The following is a 26,709-nucleotide window of genomic DNA, read 5'->3' as shown; positions in this document are numbered from 1 at the left end:
TGCTTTTATGCATTGAGTTGCTGCCACATTGTTGGCTGATTAGATATTTGCATTAACAAGCAGGTGTACAGGTGTACCTAATAAAATGTATTAAACCAAAAAAAAATGCTGGGAACATTCAGCAAGTCAAGAAGCTTAAGTGGAAAACTAAAAGGTGAAAATCCTTCATCAGCCCATAGGTCTTTGAATTGTAACAATAAAACTTCACTACTCTTTCCACAGATGCAACTTGATCTGTTATGTGCTTCCAGCAAATTTTGGCTTTATTTGCACCATCTGCTGGTTTTGATTTTCAAAATATTAGTATGGTCCAATGGACTTATTAAACTCTAAATACTGTGAATTGTGTACATACCATTAATCAACTTTAAAACAAATTTACTGTATCGTTATTACACAGAACTTCTTCTTTTTGTCAATCCTTTGAGGGCAGACAAACTGTGAAGTCCTGTAGACACAGAGCTAATGGTCGACCTGTGAAGATTACACACACACCCATTAGTAAAGGTCTCTGGAAGCCTATTTGGAGATGCATCGCTCTGTTCGATGCAGGTATCAGACGTTGATATGTCTCTGGGGATGATCATTGGTATTGAATAATGCAATTTTTCCCGGCTCTTATACCAGAGGCATGAACACATGGAGTGGAAATGAAGAACTTCTGCGTACATGTTGCGGAAGTTTCCAGAGGTTTCTGTTGTGCGGATAGTAGTCTGTCCATTTCTAATGAGCAAGGCCTTCTGCTCGGCATCCCGTTTCTCATCCTCTGCATTCATCGTCATGAACCGCAGAACCACCAGGTTGAGGAAAGCTCCAATAACCGTCAGGCCTGTCAGAATGTAGACGAAGCTGAACGCCACATAGTGGGGGTTCTTTTGAAGAGCGTCATGCTTCTGCAGAGCCACGTAGTCCCCGAAACCGATGGTGGTGAGAGTAATGAAGCAATAGTAGTACGCGTGGAAAAAAGTCCAGTCCTCGTAATATGAGAAGGCAGCAGCCCCGATGCACAGGGTGCTGATGCAGGAGAAAAAGCCGATGATGACCATGTTGGCCATAGAGACTTCAGTTCGCTTCATTCGAAGACACTTCTTGATCCTGTGCAGGAGATATTTGACAAATGTATTGATCCTCTCGCCCATGCTCTGAAACATGACCAGGGTAAGTGGAATCCCAAGTAAGGCATAAAACATACAGAAAATCTTCCCTCCATCTGTACTGGGAGCAGCGTGGCCATATCCTGCCAAAGAGAAAATGGACATTGTCAACTCCAATTATTACCCTTGGGGATTCAATATCAACAGTAAATATTTGTACTATACAGTGCTATCTCAAACATATTTAAAAAAGTTCAGGATAATTTCAAGCCCTCTAGCAACCTCTGAACTTGTTACCAGAAAACAATTGAGCACACCTACATAGAGCATTGTCGTAGGAAAGCAGCATCCATCATTAGGCCCAGGTTATCCTTTTCTCTATTACTGTAAAGTATAGGAACATCCAGTGCATTGCTTAACTTCAAGCACATCCTTAAAGAAACCTGACTGTTGAGACCTTAAGTATCAGACTTAATGGTCTCAACAAATTTCGTAGTTCTGAGAAGCTGTTGATGTACCAATATTAGTTGTGATTAAGAGATTTGACCCAAAACCTCAGCAATCATTTGCAGGCTTGTAATCCTTTCCCTCCCTCTGAAAACACCAATACCCTTAAATGGAAAATCCTACAAAAAATAATTAATATGGACCAGCCCATCACAGGTTAAGGTCTCTCCACCACTGAGCACATCAACATGGAGCGCTGGTGCAAGAAAGTAGCATAATTCGTCAAGGATCCCTACCACACAGAGTGTGCTCTCTTCTCAATGCTAAAGGTACAGGAGCCTCAGGATCTAGACCTCCAGGTTCAGGAACAGTTATTACTTGTCAGCCATCAGGCTCTCGAACCAGAAGAGATAACTTCACTCAACTTCGCTTGCCCCATCATTGAAATGTTCCCAATACCTATGGACTCATTTTCAAGAACTCTTCATCTCATGATCTAAATATTTATTGTTTATTTATTATTATAATTTCTCTCTTCTCTCTTTTTGTATTTGCGTAGTTTGTTGTCTTTTGCAGACAGGTTGACGGTCTGCCCTTTTAGTGTGGATTTCCATTAATTGTTTGGAGGTTTGGTTGGTCGCCAAGGTCGGCAAAATGTTTACAGATGCTTCAGCTCTGGCTGAGAAGTGTGCAGCTGATGATGTACGGTCAACCAAACTTCCAAATAAACAACCCGAGCTACCAATATTCCTCAACGTTTCATTAATTCTATCATGATTCTGGGATTTATTGAGTATGTCCGCAAGAAAATGAATCTCGGGGTTGGTGACATATATTTTGAACTTTGAACTTTAATTAGTCAATCCTGCTGAATTACAATCCAGCAGCATAGCCTCAGCCATAAAGTGGTAACTGAAAGTCTGGAATTATACTGTTTATCAGAAAAGATCTACTTCCACGTTCTGCTCAAATTGTACTTACTCTGTTGAGCACCTTTGCTAAAGGCAAGATGTCCCCATGGCTACCCATTTCAATTTGAGTTTCCATTCCCATGTGCCATGATCTCCTTTGTTGCAATGATGAGGTCAGACTCAAGATGGCCTCATCATGGCAGTAGAGAGGCCTCTACTCATGTACTGTCTGGGTAGCCACCAACCTGATGGCATGAACATGATTTCTTTAACTTCTGGTCATCTCTCCCCACTCTCTCCTTTCCTTTTCCATTTCCTTTTCTGATTACCCTTTCACCCCTTCTCTTCTCCTCCCTCTGATACCCCTCCTCCTATTCTTCCATTGTCTACTGTCTGCTCCTATCAGATCCTTTCTTCTTCAGACCTCTATCTCTTCTCCCTATCCCTTCCCAGCTTCTTACTTCATTCACTTACCCCAATCCACCCACCTTCCCCTCAACTGTCATCACCTATCACCTGTGAGCTTGTACGCCTCTCCTTCCAGCACCTTGATTTTTTGGCTTAATCCCCTTTCCTTTCCAGTTCTGAGGAAGGGTCTCAGTCCGAAGCATCAATTGTTTGTTCCCCTCCTTAGATGCTGCCTGATGAAGCTCGTCAGCATGGTTGCAGCTCATCTAGGAGAAAGAAAGCTGATCTCAAACCTCCACTGCCATGCATGGGGAAGGCTTTGGGTGTAAACTCTGAGGGCAAACACTGGATCTGGAGTCCCTAAGGCAGTCCTACATCAAGCTCAATGCTGACTGGCAACTCCTGCGATGCTGCTGGTACCAAACTGTATTGTCTCTGCTGTTCCTTTGGGTTCATCAGATGTGTGGAGAGGGGGAGACTGCTGCACGGCAACAGTATTCTCTCCATATCGTACTGCCCAGGCTTGTGTATCTAGGCAGCTAGGATGCAACGTCCATGTTCTACCCTGACTGACAGAGGCCTCAGGTGCTGCCTGACCTGCTGAGTTCCTCCAGCATGCTGTGTATGTTGTACTTTCTCAAGCTTCTATAAGCATTTTTATTTGGTTAAAATGAAGAATTTTACAATGGGGAATTGATGATTGTCAGGCATTGCACTGGCTAAATGTATACTTTTCCAGTAATGTACATTAACACAGTGCAAAACTACACTGATTACTTGAGCTTTCTAGCAGAGTGTCTTTCTGTCATGTTCTATTCTGCACCAAATGGAAGCCTTAGACATATTGATAGGCTGAAACTCCATTCCTTTTGTCATTTTTATAGAACTTAGGGGATCCGTGTTTTTAAGGACAAGAGCAAGGTAATTAAATGAACATTATATCACTATATTTTCTGTGCAGAAATAAACCTAATGCTCTTTCAGATCGATTGCTTCCACTATTCTAAAGGTCACCCTTCAGAGCTCCTTTCTCCTCTCACAAATTATCTTCTGTCGGCAAAAACTGATCTGATTGCCTCCCAATCAGAATCAGCATCAGGTTTATTATCACTAACATATTTCATGAAAGTTAATGCTTTGCAGCAGCTGAACAACGCAAACCATAAAAAATGTTATAAGTTACTGTAAGAATTACCAGCTGCGCACAAGATGATAAAAGGCATGGATTGAGTGGACAACCAGACATTTTTTCCCAGGGTGGAAATGGCTAAGAGGGGATATAATTTTAAGGTGGTTGGAGGGATGCATGGGGGGATGTCAGTGGTAGGTTTTTTCCACACAGAGTGGTGGGTGCGTGGAAGAGGCAGATACATGAGGAGCATTTGAGATAGGTACGTGGAAGGGCTTGTAGGAGGGAAGGGTTAGATTGATCATAGAATGGTAGAGTAGACTCGACAGGCCAAATAGCCTCATTCTACTCCTATGTTTTGTGGGTTTATATATATATATATATATATATATATATAATCTGATAATAAATTTATTTAAATTTTTGGACTTGGTAATTTGGACTTGCTTTTCCATTTCATGATGAAGGGTCTTGATCTGAAATGATGACTGCTTATTCTCCTCCATAGCTGCTGCCTGGCCTGCTGAGTTTCTCCAGCCTTTTGTATGCATTGCTGTGGATCTCCATCAACATAGTCTGCTGTGTTTTTGGTTTGTTATCAATTTCATTTTCTCTTTAGTAGAACATGACCAGTTCACGTTGTGAATATGAATGTCACACCATCTTGATGAACCATAGAGAATAGTATGGGTAAGCTGTATTTTAACCTCCCAACATGCCTGAGGTTAAAAATTAATTGAATCCATGGCAGGTGCAATTTATAGCAACAAATCCTGGACTACTGTGGCACTTCCTTCACACCTCACTGCAATGTTTGATATGGTTGATCATTACCTAATGTATTAATTTTGTCATTGTCCACCTCCTTGAGAGAGGCAATTCTGAAGATGCTGGAAATCCAGAGCAACACACACAAAATACTGGAGGATCTCAGCAGGTCAGGCAGCATCTATGGAGAGGAATAAACACAGGAGGTTCTGCAGATGCTGGAAATCCAAAGCAACACACACAAAATGCTGGAGGAACTCAAAAGGTCAGGCAGCGTCTATGGAAATGAATAAACAGTTGGCATTTCAGGCCGAGACCCTTCATGACCTAAGATGAAATAGAAACAGGCTATGTTACAGAGGTGGAATACAATTATTGCTGTACTGGAATAGAATGGATAAAAATTAACACAATATCAAGTGAGATTGTAATGTTACAGTTAATATATTTTAATTGATAATATTGGGTTAGAAAATGGAAATAAGTTGATGTTTTGGAGAGAGAGTTTGGCTAGGTAATAAAAATAATGTTTTTATTTTTCTGAAGTCTGAAACGTTGACTGTTTATTCCTCTGCATAGCTGCTGCCTGACCTGCTGAGTTCTTCCAGCATTGTGTGTGTGTGTGTGTGTGTGTGTGTGTGTGTGTGTGTGTGTGTGTGTGTGTGTGTGTGTGTGTGTGTGTGTGTGCGTGCGTGCGTGCGTGCGTGTGTTTGTTATCTACAATACCAGTCTTGCTTAATGCTACTTCAATTATAGTTCATGCCTCCACACCTTTGAGCATTATCTTAAGATTATAAGACCATAAAATATAGGAACAGAATTAGGCCATTTGTCCCATTGAGTTTGCTCATGGTTGATCCATTTCCCTCTCAGCCCAAATTTCTCACCTTCTCCCCATAACCCTTCATTCCTTGACTAATCACGAATCTAATCCTGCATCCAAGATGGCGACGCAACGCAGCTTGCAGCAGCCACTCCGGAACTGATTATCTGTTATTTGTGAAGTGGAGTGCTGTGCGCAATCATAATCGATTGGAAAGGGACGTGGAAGCACGGAGAAACATTGAGAAATTCCAGGAAGACCTCCTTCGTTGCTGCTGCTGCTGTGAGGTCCGGGACTCTGCTGGGAAGAACAGGCCCCCAGTCCTCGGAGGTCGCGTTGCCGATGGCCATTTTAATACGCTCAGCAGAGGATGATGCTCGGAGAAGCTGTGCCGGAGGGGATGGTTGTCGGCTCGGAGGTTCGATGGACTTGGAGTCCTTTCGACGGACTCAGGTTGCTTTCGGTGTGTGCTGCGTCTGTGAGGTTGAGTCAGGCAGCGCCTTGGAAGTCCATAGCGGGGGTATTCCCTTCTGCCGCCGGCATGGGATGGCGAGTCTGTCAGGACCCTGGGGACTTGTGGAAACTGTGGTGATTTCTTTTGAACTTACAGTCCTTTAACATCTTGGATTATTTTTACTGTGCCCATAGTCTTTTTTTTTTATCAGTTATGCTATTGTTTTCACTGTTGTAACTATATGTTGTAATTATGTGGTTTTGTGCAGGTCTTGTAGCTTTAGTTTTTGGTCTTGTTTTTGTCTGGTGGATTTGGAGCTCCTTTCTGGGGAACGCACTAGACGGTAGCGTGATATTAATATGCAGCAGCCTCTCCGGACTCTGGATTGGGGATTGCCAAACGTTACGTGGATTTTCTGGTGCAGTCTGTTTTGTCATATGCTTTTGTGATATCATTCTGGGGGAACGTTGTCTCATTTTTTTAACTGCATTGCATTTGTGGTTTCTAAATGACAATAAACTGAATCTGAATCTATCAACCTCTGCCTTAAATGTCCCAATGGCCTCCACAGTCACTAGTGGCAACTAGTTCCACAGATTCACCACTCTCTGGCTGAAGAAGTTCCTCCTCATCTCTGCCCTAAATGGGCATCCCTCTATTCAGAGGCTGTGTCCTCTTGTCCTAGATGCCCCCACCATAGGAAATATCTCCATTCACTCTGTCGAGGCCTTTCAACATTCGAAAAGCTTCAATAGAGTCTTACAGTCTGGGGATGAAACCTTGATGCTATTAGCTGCTCTCTGTTTTGGAAGACATTGGGCCAGGTACATTGACAATCTCCATTCCCACTGGACATCCCTCTTATAATTATTTCACTGATTTGGTGTGGCCAAACCTTTTAATGAAATGTAACTTAATTGTTAAACTTTGTTACACAGCCAAACTCTATTTTCACAATATCAATATCTTTCTATTTTCTAACCAATGTCATCACTTAGAACATACACTTAATGGCCACTTGGGTACACCTGTACAACTGCTCGTTAACCATATAACCATATAACAATCACAGCATGGAAACAGGCCATCTCAGCCCTCCTAGTCCGTGCTGAACTCTTAATCTCACCTAGTCCCTCCTACCCGCACTCAGCCCATAACCCTCCACTCCTTTCCTGTCCATATACCTATCCAATTTTACCTTAAATGACACAACTGAACTGGCCTCTACTACTTCTACAGGAAGCTCACTCCACACAGCTATCACTCTCTGAGTAAAGAAATACCCCCTCGTGTTTCCCTTAAACTTTTGCCCCCTAACTCTCAAATCATGTCCTCTCATTTGAATCTCCCCTACTCTCAATGGAAACAAACTATTCACATCAACTCTATCTATCCCCCTCATAATTTTAAATACCTCTATCAAATCCCCCCTCAACCTTCTACACTCCAATGAATAGAGACCTAATTTGTTCAACCTTTCTCTGTAACTTAAGTGCTGAAACCCAGGTAACATCCTAGTAAATCGTCTCTGCACTCTCTCTAATTTATTGATATCTTTCCTATAATTCGGTGACCAGACCTGTACACAATATTCCAAATTTGGCCTTACCAATGCCTTGTACAATTTTAACATTACATCCCAACTTCTGTACTCAATGCTCTGATTTATAAAGGCCAGCATTCCAAAAGCCTTCTTCACCACCCTATCTACATGAGACTCCACCTTCAGGGAATTATGCACTGTTATTCCTAGATCTCTCTGTTCCACTGCATTCCTCAATGCCCTACCATTTACCCTGTATGTTCTATTTGGATTATTCCTGCCAAAATGTAGAACCTCACACTTCTCAGCATTAAACTCCATCTGCCAACGTTCAGCCCATTCTTCCAACTGGCATAAATCGCCCTGCAAGCTTTGAAAACCCACCTCATTATCCACAACACCTCCTACCTTAGTATCATCAGCATACTTACTAATCCAATTTACCACCCCATCATCCAGATCATTTATGTATATTACAAACAACATTGGGCCCAAAACAGATCCCTGAGGCACCCCGCTAGTCACCGGCCTCCATCCCGATAAACAATTATCCACCACTACTCTCTGGCATCTCCCATCTAGCCACTGTTGAATCCATTTTATTACTCCAGCATTAATACCTAACGACTGAACCTTCTTAACTAACCTTCCATGTGGAACTTTGTCAAAGGCCTTGCTGAAGTCCATATAGACTACATCCACTGCCTTACCCTCATCAACATTCCTCGTAACTTCTTCAAAAAATTCAGTAAGGTTTGTCAAACATGACCTTCCACGCACAAATCCATGCTGGCTACATCTAATCAGATCCTGTCTATCCAGATAATTATAAATACTATCTCTAAGAATACTTTCCATTAATTTACCCACCACTGATGTCAAACTGACAGGTCTATAATTGCTAGGCTTACTTCTAGAACCCTTTTTAAACAATGGAACCACATGAGCAATACGCCAATCCTCCGGCACCATCCCCGTTTCTAATGACATCTGAAAGATCTCCGTCAGAGCTCCTGCTATCTCTACACAAACTTCCCTCAAGGTCCTGGTGAATATCCTGTCAGGACCCAGAGATTTATCCACTTTTAAATTTCTTAAAAGCACCAGTACTTCCACCTCTTTAATTGTCATAGGTTCCATAACTTCCTTACTTGTTTCCCACACCTTACACAATTCAATATCCTTCTCCTTAGTGAATACCGAAGAGAAGAAATCGTTCAAAATCTCTCCCATCTCCCTCGGCTCCACACATAGCTGACCACCCTGATTCTCTAAGGGACCAATTTTATCCCTCACTATCCTCTTGCTTTTAATATAACTGTAGAAGCCTTTCGGATTTACTTCCACCTTATTTGCCAAACCAAACTCGTATCTTCTTCTTTTAGCTTTTTTAATCTCTTTCTTAAGATTCCTTTTACATTCTTTATATTCCTCGAGCAATTCCTTTACTCCATGCTGCCTATATCTATTGTAGACATCCCTCTTTTTCTGAACCAAGTTTCTAAGTTTTTAATACAAAGATCTAATTAGCTACTCATATAGCAACAACAAGACAAAAGTATGAAGACCTGGTCAAAAGGTAAATAGTTGTGTGGTGAAAAAGGCACAACAATGCCTCTTTCACCTCAGATGGTTGATGAAGTTTGGTATGGGCCCCTAAATCCTAAGAACTTTCTACAGGGACACAATTGAGAGCATCCTGACTGGCTGCATCACTGCCCGGCATGGGAATTGTACCTCCCTTCATCGCAGGATTCTGCAGAGAGAGGTGTGGACAGCCCAGCACATCTGTAGTTGTCAACTTCCCATGATTCAGGACGTTCACAAAGACAGGTGTGAAAAAAGACCTGTAGTATCATTGGGGACCCAAGTCACCCCAAGCACAATCTATTCTGGCTGTTACCATAATGGTACCACAGCGGTAAAGCCGGGACCAACAGACTCTGAGACAACTTCTTCCACCAGGCCATCCGACTGATTAACTCATGCTGTTTTGAGTGTATTTCTATTGACTGTTCAATTTATTATAAATTACTATAATTGCACATTGCACACTTAGATAGAGATGAAACGTAAAGATTTGTACTCCTCGTATATGTGAAGGATGTAAGAAATAAAGTCAATTCAATTCAATTTGATTCAATTTATTTGTTGTTCAAACCAAACATCAGAATAGGGAAGAGCTAAGAATGATTGTTGGTGTCAGATGGGGTGGTTTGAGTATCTCAGAAAATGCTGATCTGGGATTTTCACGCACAACAGTCTTTTGAGTTCACAGAGAATGGTGTGAAAGACAGAAAAAATCCAGTGAAAGGCAGTTCTGAGGGCAAAGACACCTTGTTAATGAGAGAGGTCAGAGGAGAATGGGCTGACTTGTTCAGGCTGACAGGAAGGTGACATTAACTCGATTACAACAGTGATGTGCAGAAGAGCATCTCTGAACAAGTTGAACCTTGAAGTGAATGGGGGACAGCAGCAAAAGACCATGAAGACCATTCAGTGGCCACTTCAGAAGGAAAGTAATAAAGTTGCCCCTGAGTGCGTTATATGTAACCTTGCAATCTCACTTGATTCTGAGTTAAGTCCCATTTGTTCTGTTCCACTACAATGATCATTAATTTCCACCTTAGTAATGTAACCTGTTTCTGCTTCATGTGTTGCAGAAATTCTATTCAGTCATGCCTACAATAGCTCTACTCCAACCATTCTAATGATGTTCTGATTAATCTTCTGTTCTACATTCTCAATTATCCATAAAATTTGGTCCAAAAGTATCCACACACTAGTGGAAGTGAAAGGACAGGTAAAGTCTCTAACCTTTCCTTCATTATCAAAGTTCAAAATTTCAAGGTAAATATTTTATCGGAGTATTCATACATCACAATAAATCAGCCTGAGACTCATATTCTTGCAGGCGTTCACAGTAGAACAAAGGAATACAATAAAATCAATTAAAAACTGCACACAAACAAAGACTGACTAGTAACTAATGTGCAAAAGAAGGAAAACTGTGAAAATACAAAAATAAAAGAATAAATAAGACTGAGAAGGTGAGTTGTAGAGCCCTTGAAAGTGAGTCTGTAAGTTGTGGAGTCAGTTCAGAGCTGAAGTGAGTGATGTTATCCACACTGGTTCAAGAGCCCGATGTTTAAAGGGTAATAACTGTTCCTGAACCTGGTTGGGAATCTAAGGCTCCTGTACCTCTTTCCCAATGGCAGCAGTGAGAAGAGAGCAAGGCCTAGATGGTGGAAGTCCTTGATGAATGGCCCTTCCTTGTGACAGTGGTCCTTAATGATGTGCCTAATGGTGGGGAGGGCTTTCTCTGTGATGATCTGAGCTGTATCCACTACTTTTAGTAGGTTTTTCCATTTTTGGGCATTGGCATTTCCATTGTAGACCATGACAAAGAGGTAAGGATGATTATTCACCATCAACATCTACATGTATTAGAAATCTGCTGTGCTGCAACATACTCCAACCAGAACAACATCATTCATCAATTATGGTCCTCAACAATCACAAAAAAATAAAGAATTATATTGAAATAAGGTTAGAAGTATAGATTTAAAATAAAATGTGCATAAATACATTAACACCAGCATGTAAATGGCATTATAAAAAGTGCCGGGGGGGATTTCCTGCCCACTAATGATTTCCTGTCCCGGACTGATGGTAGACTGCAGCCAATGACCTTATCTGCTGGCCAGACAGTTTGCCATAATTTTCTAATACTGTGAGAGGATGTAGCACCAAACCAGATGGTGATGACTGATGAGATGATGCTCTCTCCATTGACAGTGTAGAATTGCACTAGGGTGTTCTGCTGCAAGAAGTATATCCTCAGCTAAGCGTTATTGTTAGTGAAGGAGGCAGAGAATCATAGAAAACTACAGCACAGAAACAGGCCTTTCAGCTCATCCGCTCTGTCCCAAACCATTAATCTGCCTAGTCCAACGACCTGCACTGGGACCACAGCCCTCCAACACCCCTCCCATCCACATACCTCTCCAAATTTCTCCTAAATGTTGAAATCAAACCCACATCCACCATTTCCGCTGGCAGCGCGATCCAAGTCTTACCACTCTCTGAGTGAAATTGCCCTTCTCCCTCATTCTCCCCTTAGACATTTCACCTTTCGCTATTAACCCATGGCCTCGATTTACCTCAGTGGACAAACTGGATCATTTCCGTGGAATGTCTTGGGAAGTTAGAGGATTGGGAAGGTTTCAAAAACCACACAAGGGGCTGAAAAAGCCATAAAGAGAGAAAAGATAAAATATGAAGAAAAGCTAACCAATGATATAAAAGAAGATAGAGAAAGTTTTTTCATATATATAGAAGCTAAAGGGCAGACATGAGTGGATATTGGACTGCTGGAAAATTACCCTGGAGAATTAGTGTTTGAGACAAAGAAATGGTGAACGAACTTATTAAGTATTTTGTGACTGTCTTCACTGTGGAAAATACTAGCAGTACGCTAGAAATGTAAGGGGACAGAAGGAGTATCATTGCCATTACTAAGAAGAAAGTGCTTGCTAAGCTGTAAAGTTTGGAGGTAGAAATCCCAGGTAGGCTGCACCCCAGGGTTCTGAAAGAGGTAGCTGAAGAGATTGTGAAGGCATTAGTAATGATCGTTCAAGAGATACTAAATTCTGGAATGGTTCAGGAGGACTGGAAAATTGCTAACATCATTCCATTGTTTAAAAAGGGAGAGAGGCAGAAGAAAGGAAATTGTAGGCCAGTTAGCCTGGCTCCAGTGGTTGGAAAGATGTTGGAGTCAGCATGGCTTTCTCAAGGGAAAATCTTGCCTGACAAATCTGTTGGAATTTGTTGAGGAAGTAACAGGCAGGATAGATAAAGGAGAGTCAGTGGATGTTGCTTATTTGGATTTTCAAAATGTCTTTGACTAGGTGCGGCACATAAGGCTGTTTAACAAGATACGATCCCATGGTATTACAGAAAAGATGCTAGCGTGTATAAAGCATTGGCTGATTGACAGGAGGCAAAGAGTGGGAATGAAGGGAGCCTTTTCTGAATGGCTGCCGGGGACTAGTGGTGTTCCGCAGTGATAGGTGCTGGGACAGATTCTTTTCACATTATATGCCAATGATTTGGATGGATGATGGCTTTGTGGCTAAGTTTACGGACGATACAAAGATAAGTGGAGGGTAAGCAAAGTTGTGGAAGCAGGGTGTCAGTAGAAGGAGCGACAGAATGGTGGAATGGGCAATTAAGATGCAGATGGAATATAATATAAGGAACTGTACGGTCAAGCATTTTAGCAGAAGGAATAAAGGTGTGGGTTATTTTGTAAATGGAGAGAAAGTTCAAAAATCCAAGGTGCAGAGGGACTTGGGAGTTTTCATGCAGGATTCCCTAAAGGTTAACTTGCAGGTAGAGTCGATGGTGAGGAAGGCAAATGCAATATTTGTATTCATTTCGACAGGACTAGAATAAAAAAGCAAGGATGTAATACTGAGGCTTTATCAGGCGTTGGTCAGATCTCACTTGGAGTATTATGAACAGTTTTGGGAACCCTATCTCAGAAAAGCTGTGCTGCTATTGGAGAGAGTCCAGAGAAGGTTCACGAGGATGATCCCAGAGATGAAACAGTTGATGTATGTTGAGTGTTTGATGGCTCTGGGCCTGTACTTGCTGGAGTTTAGAAGAAAAAGGGGAGGATTTCATTGAAACCTATCAGATATTGAAAGGACGAGATAAAGTGACTTTGGAGAGAATGTTTTCTGTAGTGGGGTAGTCTAGCACCAGAGGGCACAGCCTCAGAACAGAGGGACATCCATTCAGAACAAACCTGAGGAAAGTTTTCTTGAACCAGAGGGTGATGAATCTATGGAATTCATGGCCAGAGACAGCTGTGCAGGCCAAGTCAGTGAGCATATTTAAGGCAGAGGCTAACAGGTTCTTGCTTAGTCAGGGTGTCAAAGGTTACAGAGAGAAGACAGGAGAGTGGGGCTGAGAGGGATAAGAAGTCAGCATTGATGGAATGGCAGAGCAGACTCAATAGGCTGAATGGTTAAATCTGCTCCTATGTCTTATTGTACTGTTTTTTTGTGCTGTATCAGATCTGGTGTAACAATTATTTCATTCTCTTTTACATTGGTGTACTGCAAACGACATTGAACAATCTTATATCTTGAATCTTCCTTTCCAGTCCTGATGAAGGGTCTCGGCCTGAAAAGTTGACTGTTTATTCATTTCCATAGATGCTGCGTGATCGGCTGAGATCCTCCAGCTTTTTGTGTCCTGCTTTCCATTGGTTTACCATCTACGCAGACTCACTGCTATTTACATCATTGTGAACAAGATTATCTGAGAGACCATGGAGGCATGATCAATAGCATTATGCCATAAAAGTAATGTTGCAGTATATAAAAGGCTGAAGTTTATTACTGTGTTATCTACTGATGCTTTAATCACATCCTGCTCTCAGGCACTGGGGGTTATATTAGTGTCATTAGCAACTACATAATAGCTCAAAGTACGTCGTCATTATGTGTCGTGTTGTATGATGTGGACAATCATGGTCTTTCTATGACCATGACTGTTCTTGGCAAATTTTTCTGCAGAAGTGGTTTGTCATTGCCTTCTTCTGAGCAAGATGTGTACCCCCCCCCCCCCATTATCAACACTCTTCAGAGATTGTCTGCCTGGCATCAATGGTCACATCACCAGGACTTGTGATATGTACCAGCTGCTCATATGGACACCTTCCACTTGGCCCCGTGGCTTCACGTGACCCAGATTGAGGGCTGAGCAGCTGCAGCACTTTTCCCAAGGGCACCTGCAGGCTAGTGGAGGGAAGGAGTGCCTTGCACCTATTTTGGTAGAGGCATATTGCCACCCTGTCACCTCAGGTTCAATGTACAGCAAATCGAAGACACACAAGAAGCTAAAGTGTAGTGTTGAGGAAAGCAGGATGTCTGCAGAAGGACTTAGACAGGCAAAGAGGTGACAGATGGACTACAGTGTCAGGAAAAACATGGACATGCAATTTGGCAGAAGGAATAAAGGTGTAGAAATATTTCTAAATCCCCCCTCATTCTGAATTCCAGTGAATGCAGGCCCAGAACCATCAAACGTTCTTCATATGACAAGCCATTCAATCCCGGAATCACTTTCGTGAACCTCCTGCGAACTGATGATATGCCCCAGCATTTTGTGCGTGGACATCAGCCTGAGATCTCTTACTTTTCTCCCCACACATGCTGCCCGACCTGCTGATTATTTTCAGCATTTTATGTTTTTATTACACTGGGGACTTAATCAGAGAGAAAAGTCAGTTCTGATCACTGTAAATCCTTGTGAAGAAGAAAGTAATTTTCCATTGTCGACGTTCAAAGTAAATTTCATTATCAGTATACACATTTGTCACCATATACAAACCTGAGATTCATTGTCTGGCAGACATTCTCAACATATCATGTCGATACACTCAATGATTGGGAGGGCTTTACTCGTGTTACAATACCAGTCCATGCCCTGCCTTCACTTTTTAAGGCAAAGATCTGCAGTACCTTGAAATAATCTCAGAAACAGAATACCTTCCATGACCTGCGGACCTGAGTTACAGGGTAAGGTTGAATAAGTGAGGACTTTATTCCCTGAAGCATTGGAGAGTGATGGGGAGATCTGAGAGCAGTATACAAAATTATGAAGGTATAGATAGGGCAAATCCACTGAGGTTTGGCGAGACTAGACCTAGAGGTCATGGGTTTAGGGTGAAGGGTGAAATATGCAAGGGATACCTCTTCATTCAGAGGAGGGTGAGAGTGAAAAACGAGCTTCCAGTGGAAGTGGTGGCTATGGATTCAGTTTTAACAGTTAAGAGAAATTTGGATAAGTGTTTATTGTTGATTTATCAAGATATGGCACAGAATAGGCACTTCCAGCACTTCAAACCACACTGTCCAACAATTCCCCCAATTTAATAGCATGTGACCAATCATGTGACAGTTTACAATGACCAATTGACCTACCAACTGGTTTCTCTTCATACTGTGGGAGGAAACCAGAACACCCAGAGGAAACTCAGTCAGTCATGGGGAGAGCTTATAGGCAGTGGCGGGAATTGAACCTGGGTCGCTGGTACCGGAAAGCGTTGTGATAACCATTACACTACCGTGCCGCCCCATGGTACATGGATTGGAGGGGTATGGAGGACAATGGTCTGGGTGCAGATAGATGGGACTAGGTAGCATAATATTTCAGCACAGATGAGAGAGGCTGAGGGGTCTGGTTCTGTGCTGTGGGGCTCTACAACACTTTGACTACGACCTTCACGGCCACCAGCTTTTCCGATTTCCAGGCTTCCTAGCTACACATCTAACAACCACTTTCAAACACGTGCAGTGAAGTACACAAATGGATACATAATTTCAGAACAATGAAAAATAGCAGGGCAACACTCAGCTCAGAGGAACTGTTAATGATCCACTCAGTTCAATGGAATCCGTTGTCAGCTGAAAATGGTCACTGTTCCATTTGATCAGCTGCCCTGTGGTCTCAGTTGACAATAGACAATAGGTGCAGAAGTAGACCATTCGGCCCTTCGAGCCTGCACCACCATTTTGAGATCATGGCTGATCAATTCCTATCAATACCCGGTTCCTGCCTTCCCCATATCCCTTGATTCCCCTATCCATAAGATACCTATCTAGCTCCTTCTTGAAAACATCCAGAGAATTGGCCTCCACTACCTTCCGAGGCAGCGCATTCCAGACCCCCACAACTCTCTGGGAGAAGAAGTTTTTCCTTAACTCTGTCCTAAATGACCTACCCCTTATTCTCAAACCATGCCCTCTGGTACTGGACTCTCCCAGCATCTGGAACATATTTCCTGCCTCTATCTTGTCCAATCCCTTAATAATCTTATATGTTGCAATCAGATCCCCTCTCAATCTCCTTAATTCCAGCGTGTACAAGCCCAGTCTCTCTAACCTCTCTGCATAAGACAGTCCAGACATCCCAGGAATTAACCTCGTGAATCTACGCTGCACTTCCTCTACAGCCAGGATGTCCTTCCTTAACCCTGGAGACCAAAACTGTACACAATACTCCAGGTGTGGTCTCACCAGGGCTCTGTACAAATGCAAGAGGATTTCCTTGCTCTTGTACTCAATTCCCTTTGTAATAAAGGCCAACATTCCATTAGCCTTCTTCACTGCCTGCTGCACTTGCTCATTCACCTTCAGTGACTGATGAACAAGGACTCTGAGATCTCTTTGTATTTCTCCCTTACCCAACTCTACACCATTCAGATAATAATCTGCCTTCCTGTTCTTACTCCCAAAGTGGATAACCTCACACTTATTCACATTAAACACCATCTGCCAAGTATCTGCCCACTCACCCAGCCTATCCAAGTCACCCTGAATTCTCCTAACATCCTCATCACATGTCACACTGCCACCCAGCTTAGTATCATCAGAAAATTTGCTGATGTTATTTTCTATGCCTTCATCCAAATTGTTAACGTAAATGGTAAACAGCTGTGGTCCCAATACCGAGCCCTGTGGCACCCCACTAGTCACCACCTGCCATTCCGAGAAACACCCATTCACCGCTACCCTTTGCTTTCTATCTGCCAACCAGTTTTCTATCCATGTCAATGCCTTCCCCCCGATGCCCTGAGCTTTGATTTTACCCACCAATCTTCTATGCGGGACCTTATCAAATGCCTTCTGAAAATCGAGGTACACTACATCCACTGGATCTCCCCCGTCTAACTTCCTGGTTACATCCTTGAAAAACTGGAGACAATTCCCCAATACTACTCCCACTTTAGTGCATCCATCCGTACAGTTACAGACCCAATATTATTTTTTGTCAGCCGCACTCAAGCCTCAATGCTCCCATAAAGACTCTTCAGAAGCCAGACAGCGCAATATAAATCAAATGCATCTTTATGCATTTGCTTCAAATGCTCTCCTTCCAGGATTCATCCTCCAACAATGATTGAGATGTTGAGAGTGGAATGCTGTAATTATCCATGCTGTACTCGAGCATAAACAACAAATTGTTACAGAGCAGTGGCTACTACCTCTTAACTTGGATTCACTCTGTATTGCTGTAGAAGTACTGTCTCAATGTAAAGAACATAAAGAAGCTTCACAGAGATAGAGTCATTGCATATAAAAATATCCTAAACGAGACTGAGAAATAAAATCAATGTGGGCAGATCTCCGAACTGCTTCTTCTAGTCCATGGCCTTCTCTTGTGCCAACATCTTATATTCCGTCTGGGTAGCCTCCAACCTGATGGCATGATTATCAATTTCTCCTTCTGGTTAAAAAAAAAGTTCCCTCCCCCTCCCCTCTTCTTCTATTCCCCATTAAAGCCTCTTACCTCTTGTCACCTGCCTATCACCTCCCCCTGGGTCCCCACTTCCTTATGGTCCACTCTCCTCTCCTATCAGATTCCTTCTACTCCAGCCATTTATCTTTCCCATCCACCTGGCATCACCTATCACTGCCCAACTATCCTCCTTCCCCTCCCCTGACCTTTTTATTCTGGTATCTTCCCTCTTCCTTTCCAGTCCTGAAGAAGGGTCTTGCCCCGAAACGTCGACTGCTTATTCATTTCCATAGATGCTCCCTGACCTGCTGACTCTCTCCAGCATCTTGTGTGAGTTGCTTTGGATTTCCAGCATCGGCAGATTCTCTCGTGTTTACGATTAGTTTCTCCTAGTGCTGGGGTTCACCTATTCTCTCACCCGTCATACTTGGCAGTCTCTCCTTTAGAGGTAACAACCTGCTATTAATCTCTGAGGATCTATCCTGGGACCTAACATATCGATGCAATTACAAAGAAGGCATGCCAGCAGCTAGATTTTATTAGGAGTTTGAGGAGGTTTGGTATGTCACCAAAGACTCTCACAAATTTCGACAGATATAGCCTGAGGACACACAGAGAATATTTTAGGAACAGCTTCTTCGCCTCCACTGGCAGATTTCTGAATTGTTCATGAGCCTATTTTTGCTTTCTTTGCACTACTTATTTAATTTTTAGTATAGAGTATTTTATATATTGCTCAATACTGGTGTTGCAAGACAATGCATTTCACAACGTGTGTCAGTGATAATAAACATGATTCTGATTCTGTGTGAGGTGGAGCCAGTCAGCTGCTCATGGTGATGGTCCCTGATGAGAGGAGGTGGCAGACACAGGAACGTTGTGAATTAGAGCTGGATTAGATGATTGAGTGGATCTGACTGCAGCCCTGATAGATGAGTGTGGAATCGTGATGTGAGCAGATGAAAGGACTGCTGTAAGAGTGTGCTGCTGAGTAAATGTGTGAGTAATGAACTGTTGCTGACACATTCGTGGGGTCAATATTTACGTGTTTGAGATGGAAAAAGAGAGGGATGCAGGAAGAAAAAATGTTGCTAGTTCTGATCCATTTCATTTATTTTTCACATGTACATCGAAACATGGGGTGGTGGGGTGGAGATACGTCTCTACCAAAGGAAGTGTAAGGCACTGCTTCCCTCTGCTATCCTGCAGGTCACCCTTGGGCAAGGTGTAGCACCCTTAGCTCCCCCCCCCCGGTCAGGGCCACGTGACGCCCTGAGAGCAGGTGGTGGATGGTCATATGAGCAGTTGGTACAGTTCAGAAGTCCTGGTTATGTGACCGCTTACACCAGGCAGACAATCCCTGAAGAGTATTGAAAATGGCTGGAGTCACCGGCTTGTAAAGACACTGCCCAGAAGAAGGCAACGGCAAACCACTTCTGTAGAAAATTTTACCAAGAACAATCAAGGTCATGGAAAGACCATAATCGCCCACATCATACGACACGGCACGTAACGAGTGAACGAACATCTAAACATACAGGGAAATGCATCATTTGCATTACCAACCAACACAACCTGATGATGTGCTGGGGGAGGCCTGCAAGAGTCGGCACACATACCATGCCCACAATGTTCAGCAGAACAACTCACGCTTCGGGATTCAAAATTGTTTAATGTCATTTCCCGAACACAAGAGTAAGGAGGATGAAGCAATTGGATCCAATGTAGTACAAAAAACATAAGATAAACAACACAATAATAATAATAATAATAATAATAATAATAATAATAATAATAATAATAATAATAACACACAAATACATTGATTGTATGTACAAGGGGTGATTGAAAAGTTCATGGCCTAAAGTAGGAGTTGAGTTATACAACTCTCGTTACATGCACGTGCAGTTCAACTCTTTGAATGATTATGCAGAAAGTCTCTAGTTAACAACTCATTAGTTATAACTGATAACCAATAACTAATAACTCATCAGGGGTGATTGATAAGTTTGTGGCTTAGGGTAGAAGGAGATGAGTTATTCAAACTTTCTGCATAATCACTCAAAGAGATGAACTGCATGTGCATGTAACGAGAGCTGTATAACTCATCTCCTTCTACCTTAGGCCATGAACTTATCAATCACCCCTGCTGTGGACACTTTCTGGAGGTCCAAGATCCGTATGCTCCACAACCACTGGACTAAGTGTGTAAATGTAGGAGGGGACTATGTTGAAAAATAAATGTGCTAGGTTTTCTAAAATTGACTCCTTCTACCTTAGGCCACAAACTTATCAATCACCCCTCATACATAAGGTGACGCTGGGCTGTACATAAGGTGTTTGACAGAAAGTAATAAAGTAATGGTGGGGTAAGTGAGTGGAGGTGTTGGTCGACCTTACCGCTTGGGGAAAGTTTTTGAGTTTAGTCCCGTGTGGATGCTGCGTAGTCTCCTCCCTAATGGGAGTGGGACATGAGCAGGATGTCTGGGATCTTACATGGTGTTACTGGCCCTTTTCCAGCACCTTTCTGTCTATATGTCTTTCACAGGCAGATAGGCTGATGCTAGTGATGTGCTGGGTTTGACTACCCGTTCCAGAGGCTTCCTGTCGGCCGCAGAGCGGTTTCTGTACCATGCAGTGATGGAGCTTGTTAGGGTGCTCTCTACTACTCATCTGTCGTATGGATTGCAAAGCCCATCTCTCTTCAGCCTCCTCAGAAACTAGCAACAACAACAACAACACAGATCAACAGGAAAACAAGTCCTTTTCTCCCTCCCACACAATGACACACACAGACTGGTCTCCAACCCCAGGGCAGGCCACCTCTAGAGTCCTTGGCCTCAGACTCTTCTAATCTGCAGACACCTCAGGCTCAGGCATCAGGCCTGAGACATCAGGCCTTCAATATCCAGTCCCTGGCCCACATTCACAGTCATCAGCTCACTGAATTCCTGACCACCCCCATCCTCTCAACCTAGGGCATCTGGCCATTGGGCCTTGTCTTTCTGATCACTTCCACTTCCTCAACCTAGGGCCCTTGGCCATCGGGCCTTGTCTTCCTGATCACTTCCACTTCCTCAACCTAGGGCCCTTGGCCATCGGGCCTTGTCTTCCTGATCACTTCCACTTCCTCAACCTAGGGCCCTTGGCCATCGGGCCTTGTCTTTCTGATCACTTCCACTTCCTCAACCTAGGGCCCTTGGCCATCGGGCCTTGTCTTCCTGATCACTTCCACTTCCTCAACCTAGGGCCCTTGGCCATCGGGCCTTGTCTTTCTGATCACTTCCACTTCCTCAACCTAGGGCCCTTGGCCATCGGGCCTTGTCTTCCTGATCACTTCCACTTCCTCAACCTAGGGCCCTTGGCCATCGGGCCTTGTCTTTCTGATCACTTCCACTTCCTCAACCTAGGGCCCTTGGCCATCGGGCCTTGTCTTTCTGATCACTTCCACTTCCTCAACCTAGGGCCCTTGGCCATCGGGCCTTGTCTTTCTGATCACTTCCACTTCCTCAACCTAGGGCCCTTGGCCATCGGGCCTTGTCTTCCTGATCACTTCCACTTCCTCGACCTAGGGCGCTTGGCCATCGGGCCTTGTCTTCCTGATCACTTCCACTTCCTCAACCTAGGGCCCTTGGCCATCGGGCCTTGTCTTTCTGATCACTTCCACTTCCTCAACCTAGGGCCCTTGGCCATCGGGCCTTGTCTTTCTGATCACTTCCACTTCCTCAACCTAGGGCCTTTGGCCATCGGGCCTTGCCTTCCTAACTCGCTGACTGTGGTCTTCGACTTCAGGCTTTGACCTTCGATATCAACACCAGGGCTCACCAGTCACAGTTTGGCCCAAGTCTCCTGGCTCTCGTGGCATTCAGACTAGGGAACTCACCAGCCTGGGGGTCATCCCTGGCCTGTGAGATGTGGGAAATATGAAATTGAAACCTGGGTAACAAAAGAGTATTGGATAATCTTTACTTTGAAGAGCTGCTTTTGGCACAGTCTTGCCATCTCCCGAACACTTTACAGTCTTACCTACCTGATTGCAGCTCCTGTGACACACAGTACTGACACCACTCCCCAAACATCCCACCCATCACTAGCTCCTCAAACGCCCACCAGCCATTGGCTTATATCCAGGGTGCATTTCCTGTTAGAAGAACTGCTGATGTTTGCAGTAAACCTGACACTGATGAGGCAGAGCAAAGACTCTGTGTGATGCTGAAGTTTTATAAGCTTTGCTCAGTCCACACTCGGAGTATTGTGAGCAGTTTTGGGCCCCTTATCTAAGGAAGGATGTGCTAACTTTGGGGAGGGTCCAGAGGAGGTTTCAGAGATGATGTGGGGAATAAAAGGGTTAATTATGAGGAGTGTTTGATGGCTCTAGGCCTGTACTCACTGGAGTTTAGAAGAATGAGGGGGATCTCATTGAAACTTACCAAATACAGAAAGACCTAGAGTGAATGTAGGGAGAATGTTTCCAAAAGTGGGGGAGTCTAGAACCAGAGGACACAGCCTCAGAATGCAAGGATGTCCCTTTACAACAGAGATGAAGAAGAATTTCTTTAGCCGAGAGTGGTGATCTATGAGATTCATTGCTGTGGAAGCGATTACACCTTGAGGCGTCAGAGTGCAGAGTTCAATTCTGGCCCATCTGTAAAGGGTTAGTTTGTACGTTCTCCCTGTGACTGTGTGGGTTTCCTCCAGGTGTTTCGGTTTCCTCCCACAGTCCAAAGACGTACCGAATAGTAGGTTAATTGGTCATTGTAAATTGCCCAGTGATCAGGCTGGGAAGACCATAAAATATAGGAGCAGATTTAGGCCATTTCACCCATCGAGTCTGCTCCACCATTTCAGCATGGCTGATTCAATTTTCCTTTCATTCCCAAGCTACTGCCTCTCACTGTATCCCTTCATGCCCTGATTAATCAAGAATCTATCAACCCCTGTCATAAATATACATAAAGACTTGGCCTCCACAGCTGTCTGTAGCAAAAAATTCCACAGATTCACTACTCCTTGGCTAAAAAATATCCTCATCTCTGTTCTAAAAGGACACCCCTCTATTCTAAGGCTGTGACCTCTAGGCTTAAACTCCTCCACCATAGGAAACATCCTCTTCACATCCACTCTCTCAAGGCCTTTCACCATTCAATAGGTATACAGCTGAGATATTCTGTGCTGTATCTCTAAATAAAATAAAATATACTTAAAGCGGAGGCTGATAGGTTCTTGGTAAATAAGGGGATTCAAATGCTACAGGGAGAACGCATAAGTATGGGATTGAGAGGGATAATAAATCAGCCGTGATCAAAAACTGAATGGCCTAATTTTGCTCCTATGTTTTAAGGTCTGGTCTTCTGGACTGTGAGAGTGGGAGAGAGAGTGAGTGGCAGGAAGAGGCACATGAGGAACAATCAAAAGCAGCATGACCAACAAATATTTAACATAATTAAACCATTCGCATTTAAATTGATTACCTGGTGAAGCAATGAGTAAATCGAGGATCTAGGATCAAGGATCAAGGGTCAAGAATCAAGGATCGACTTCTAATTGATATATTCACAACATCAAAGATATAAAATAGATCTTTAGCGTGTTAGGAATTTGCTATGGTGTGTTGGTCAGGGCAAGACATGCAACAGAAAACATTCAACAATTATAAAGAATAAAGTTAGAGGTTAATGTATGGTTATGGTATAAAATATGCATTAATACATAAATACAAGCCTGTATTAACAATGTTAGTAGCATTATGAAAAGTGGTTTGAAGAGTTTACAGTGCAGTGACTGGGGTAATAGATAGAGGGAGGTGATTGATCTGATTAACTGCCTGGGGGAAAAGCTTCTAAGATGGTGTGAAGTTTGGGCAACCAAGATTCAAATCTTATTACTGCCTGTAAGGAGTTTGTACATTCTCCCTGTGACTCTGTAGGTTTCCTCTGAGTGCTCTGATTTCCTCCTACTGTCCAAATACGTACTGGTTGATAGGCTGAATAGTCATTGTAAAGTGTCCAGGGTTGCTGGGTGGCACCGCTCAAAGGTCTGGAAGGGCATGCTCCACGCTGTATCTCAATCAAATAAAAATAAAAAGTGGTTACAGTGCAGTGCTCTGACTGAGCCAATAGACAGCGGAAGGGAGTGAGGCTAACTGGAATGATTGATCAGATTAACTGCCTCGGAGCAGAAAGTTTTAAGGTGGCATAACAATTTCCCTTTAAGAGCCCTACAGAACTTCCAGAAGGAGGCATTTGGAAAGGTAATTTGCATGGTGGGTAGTGTCCACAATGATATTTCTTGCCTGATTCTGCGTCTTGGACACATATAAGTCCTGCAATGCTGGTAGACTGCAGACAATGACCTCTTCTACTGACCTGACAGTTCTCTGTAGCTTCCATACATTATGAGAGGATGCTGCACCAAACCAGACAGCAATGGCTGATGTGAGGATGCTGTCTGAGATGGCAGTGTAAAATTCCATCAGGATGCTCTGGGGAAGATGGATTCTTACCAACTGCCAACTAGTCTAAAACACCGCAAGTCTAAAACCTGTGATGTGATACCATTGATTCCATTCAGTAGGTAACCAAGTGGTTGAATATACAGTGGGTTCCAGTTCACTGGGTCATTGGTTTGGTCCAACTCTTAAAGAACAGAAACTAATCAAAAAAATAGTCAAGATCCCGTTCATTTACACGATGCCACTTACTTGGGGCAGGAGACTGCGGCTGAACAGTTTCTACCTAGCAACCGTCCCGTGCATTTGTGTGGCCATTAGACACCACACCGTGCTTAGAGCGAGCAGTTTTTACAGTGACACTTGTGTGTGTTGTGTTCAAAAAGCAGTGATTTTCACTGATAGCTGACAAGAAATAAGCAGTAAGACAATTCATAACTGTTTTGCTCACTAAAGTTTCAAGCATTCAGGCTTGGAGATGTCAGAAACAGCCAGGAGAGACAGTGAAACGACTTCAATACATTATCAAGTGAGGAACTATAAAAATTTTGAAGGTATTGACAATCATCTTGAATGTTACAATGAAAATGAGGATTTAGAAGATGCAATCATTGATATCATTGTATGAAGACAGTCCATTATCTACATTGATTTTGTTCATTTACAGTCAATCATAAGAGCACAGCAGCCTACACTGGATGAATTCCTCCATCGGTAACTACTAGGAACTAATATATAGTTTTATAGTACCATAGTAGTATTGGTAGTATTCTGATTTGTTCCGTTTTTCATTTAAATGCATAATTTCTTACTCAGTTAAATTGTAGTTTGTCTTTTTTATATCTTTTTAACTTCAGCTAACTGGGACAGCCGCTTAATTGAGCTAAAATGTGCTTGCCCAATGTCCCAGTTAACCGGAGTCCACTGTATTCTAATTTTGCTGAAAAGTCATCAATCTGAAATGTCAACTGCATTTCTCTCTCCACCCTGAAATATTTCCAACATTTTCTGTTTTATTTACATTTCCAGCATTTGTAGTTTTTCACTTTTAAATGTCAATATTCCTACAAAACAATCAGTCTGAGTCAGCATGGATTTATGAAGGGAAAATCATGCTTGACTAATCTTCTGGAGTTTTTTGAGGATGTAACTATGAAAATGGACAAGGGAGAGCCAGTGGATGTAGTGTACCTGGACTTCCAGAAAGCTTTTGATAAAGTCCCACATAGGAGATTAGTGGGCAAAATTAGGGCACATGGTATTGGTGGCAAAGTACTGACATGGATTGAAAATTGGCTGGCTGACAGGAAACAAAGAGTAGCAATTAACGGGTCCCTTTCGGAATGGCAGGCTGTGACCAGTGGGGTACCGCAAGGTTCGGTGCTGGGGCTGCAGCTGTTTACAATATACATTAATGATTTAGATGAAGGGATTAAAAGTAACATTAGCAAATTTGCCGATGACACAAAGCTGGGTGGCAGTGTGAAATGTCAGGAGGATGTTATGAGAATGCAGGGTGACTTGGACAGATTGGGTGAGTGGGCAAATGTATGGCAGATGCAGTTTAATGTGGATAAATGTGAGGTTATCCACTTTGGCGGCAAGAACAGGAAGGCAGATTACTATCTAAATGGAGTCAAGTTAGGAAAAGGGGAAGTACAACGAGATCTAGGTGTTCTTGTACATCAGTCAATGAAAGCAAGCATGCAGGTACAGCAGGCAGTGAAGAAAGCTAACGGCATGCTGGCCTTTATAACAAGAGGAATTGAGTATAGGAGTAAAGAGGTCCTTCTGCAGCTGTACAGGGCCCTGGTGAGACCCCACCTGGAGAATTGTGTGCAGTTTTGGTCTCCAAATTTGAGGAAGGACATTCTTGCTATTGAGGGAGTGCAGCGTAGGTTCACAAGGTCAATTCCCGGAATGGCGGGACTGTCATATGTTGAAAGATTAGAGAGACTGGGCTTGTATACACTGGAATTTAGAAGGATGAGAGGGGATCTGATTGAAACATATAAGATTATTAAGGGATTGGACATGCTGGAGGCAGGAAGCATGTTCCCGCTGATGGGTGAGTCCAGAACTAGAGGCCACAGTTTAAGAATAAGGGGTAGGCCACTTAGAACAGAGATGCAGAAAAACGTTTTCACCCAGAGAGTGGTGGATATGTGGAATGCTCTGCTCCAGAAGGCAGTGGAGGCCAAGTCTCTGGATGCATTCAAGAGAGAGTTAGATAGAGCTCTTATTGATAGCGGGGTCAAGGGATATGGGGAGAGGGCAGGAACGGGGTACTGATTGTGTATGATCAGCCATGATCACAGTGAATGGCGGTGCTGGCTAGAAGGGCCGAATGGCCTACTCCTGCACCTTCTG

At 43.2% G+C, this 26,709-nt stretch overlaps 1 protein-coding gene across 2 annotated transcripts in view; it reads right to left on the bottom strand.

Moving 5' to 3' along the window:
- The window catches only part of LOC140733744 (potassium channel subfamily K member 3-like), a 113,509-nt gene that overhangs the window by 14,689 nt on the left and 72,111 nt on the right, over window positions 1-26,709 (bottom strand). Inside the window, exon 2 of one of the 2 annotated variants that reach the window (XM_073057470.1) lies at window positions 670-1,237. In XM_073057470.1, coding sequence (XP_072913571.1) covers window positions 670-1,237 — 568 coding nt within the window. Of the gene's footprint in view, window positions 1-355; window positions 1,238-26,709 lie in introns of both variants that reach the window. The other variant, XM_073057469.1, reaches the window with a different exon arrangement.

This window comes from Hemitrygon akajei, chromosome 9, assembly GCF_048418815.1.
Source record: "Hemitrygon akajei chromosome 9, sHemAka1.3, whole genome shotgun sequence".
Taxonomy (NCBI): Eukaryota; Metazoa; Chordata; class Chondrichthyes; order Myliobatiformes; family Dasyatidae; genus Hemitrygon; species Hemitrygon akajei.
This window is presented reverse-complemented; position numbering and strand designations above follow the sequence as displayed.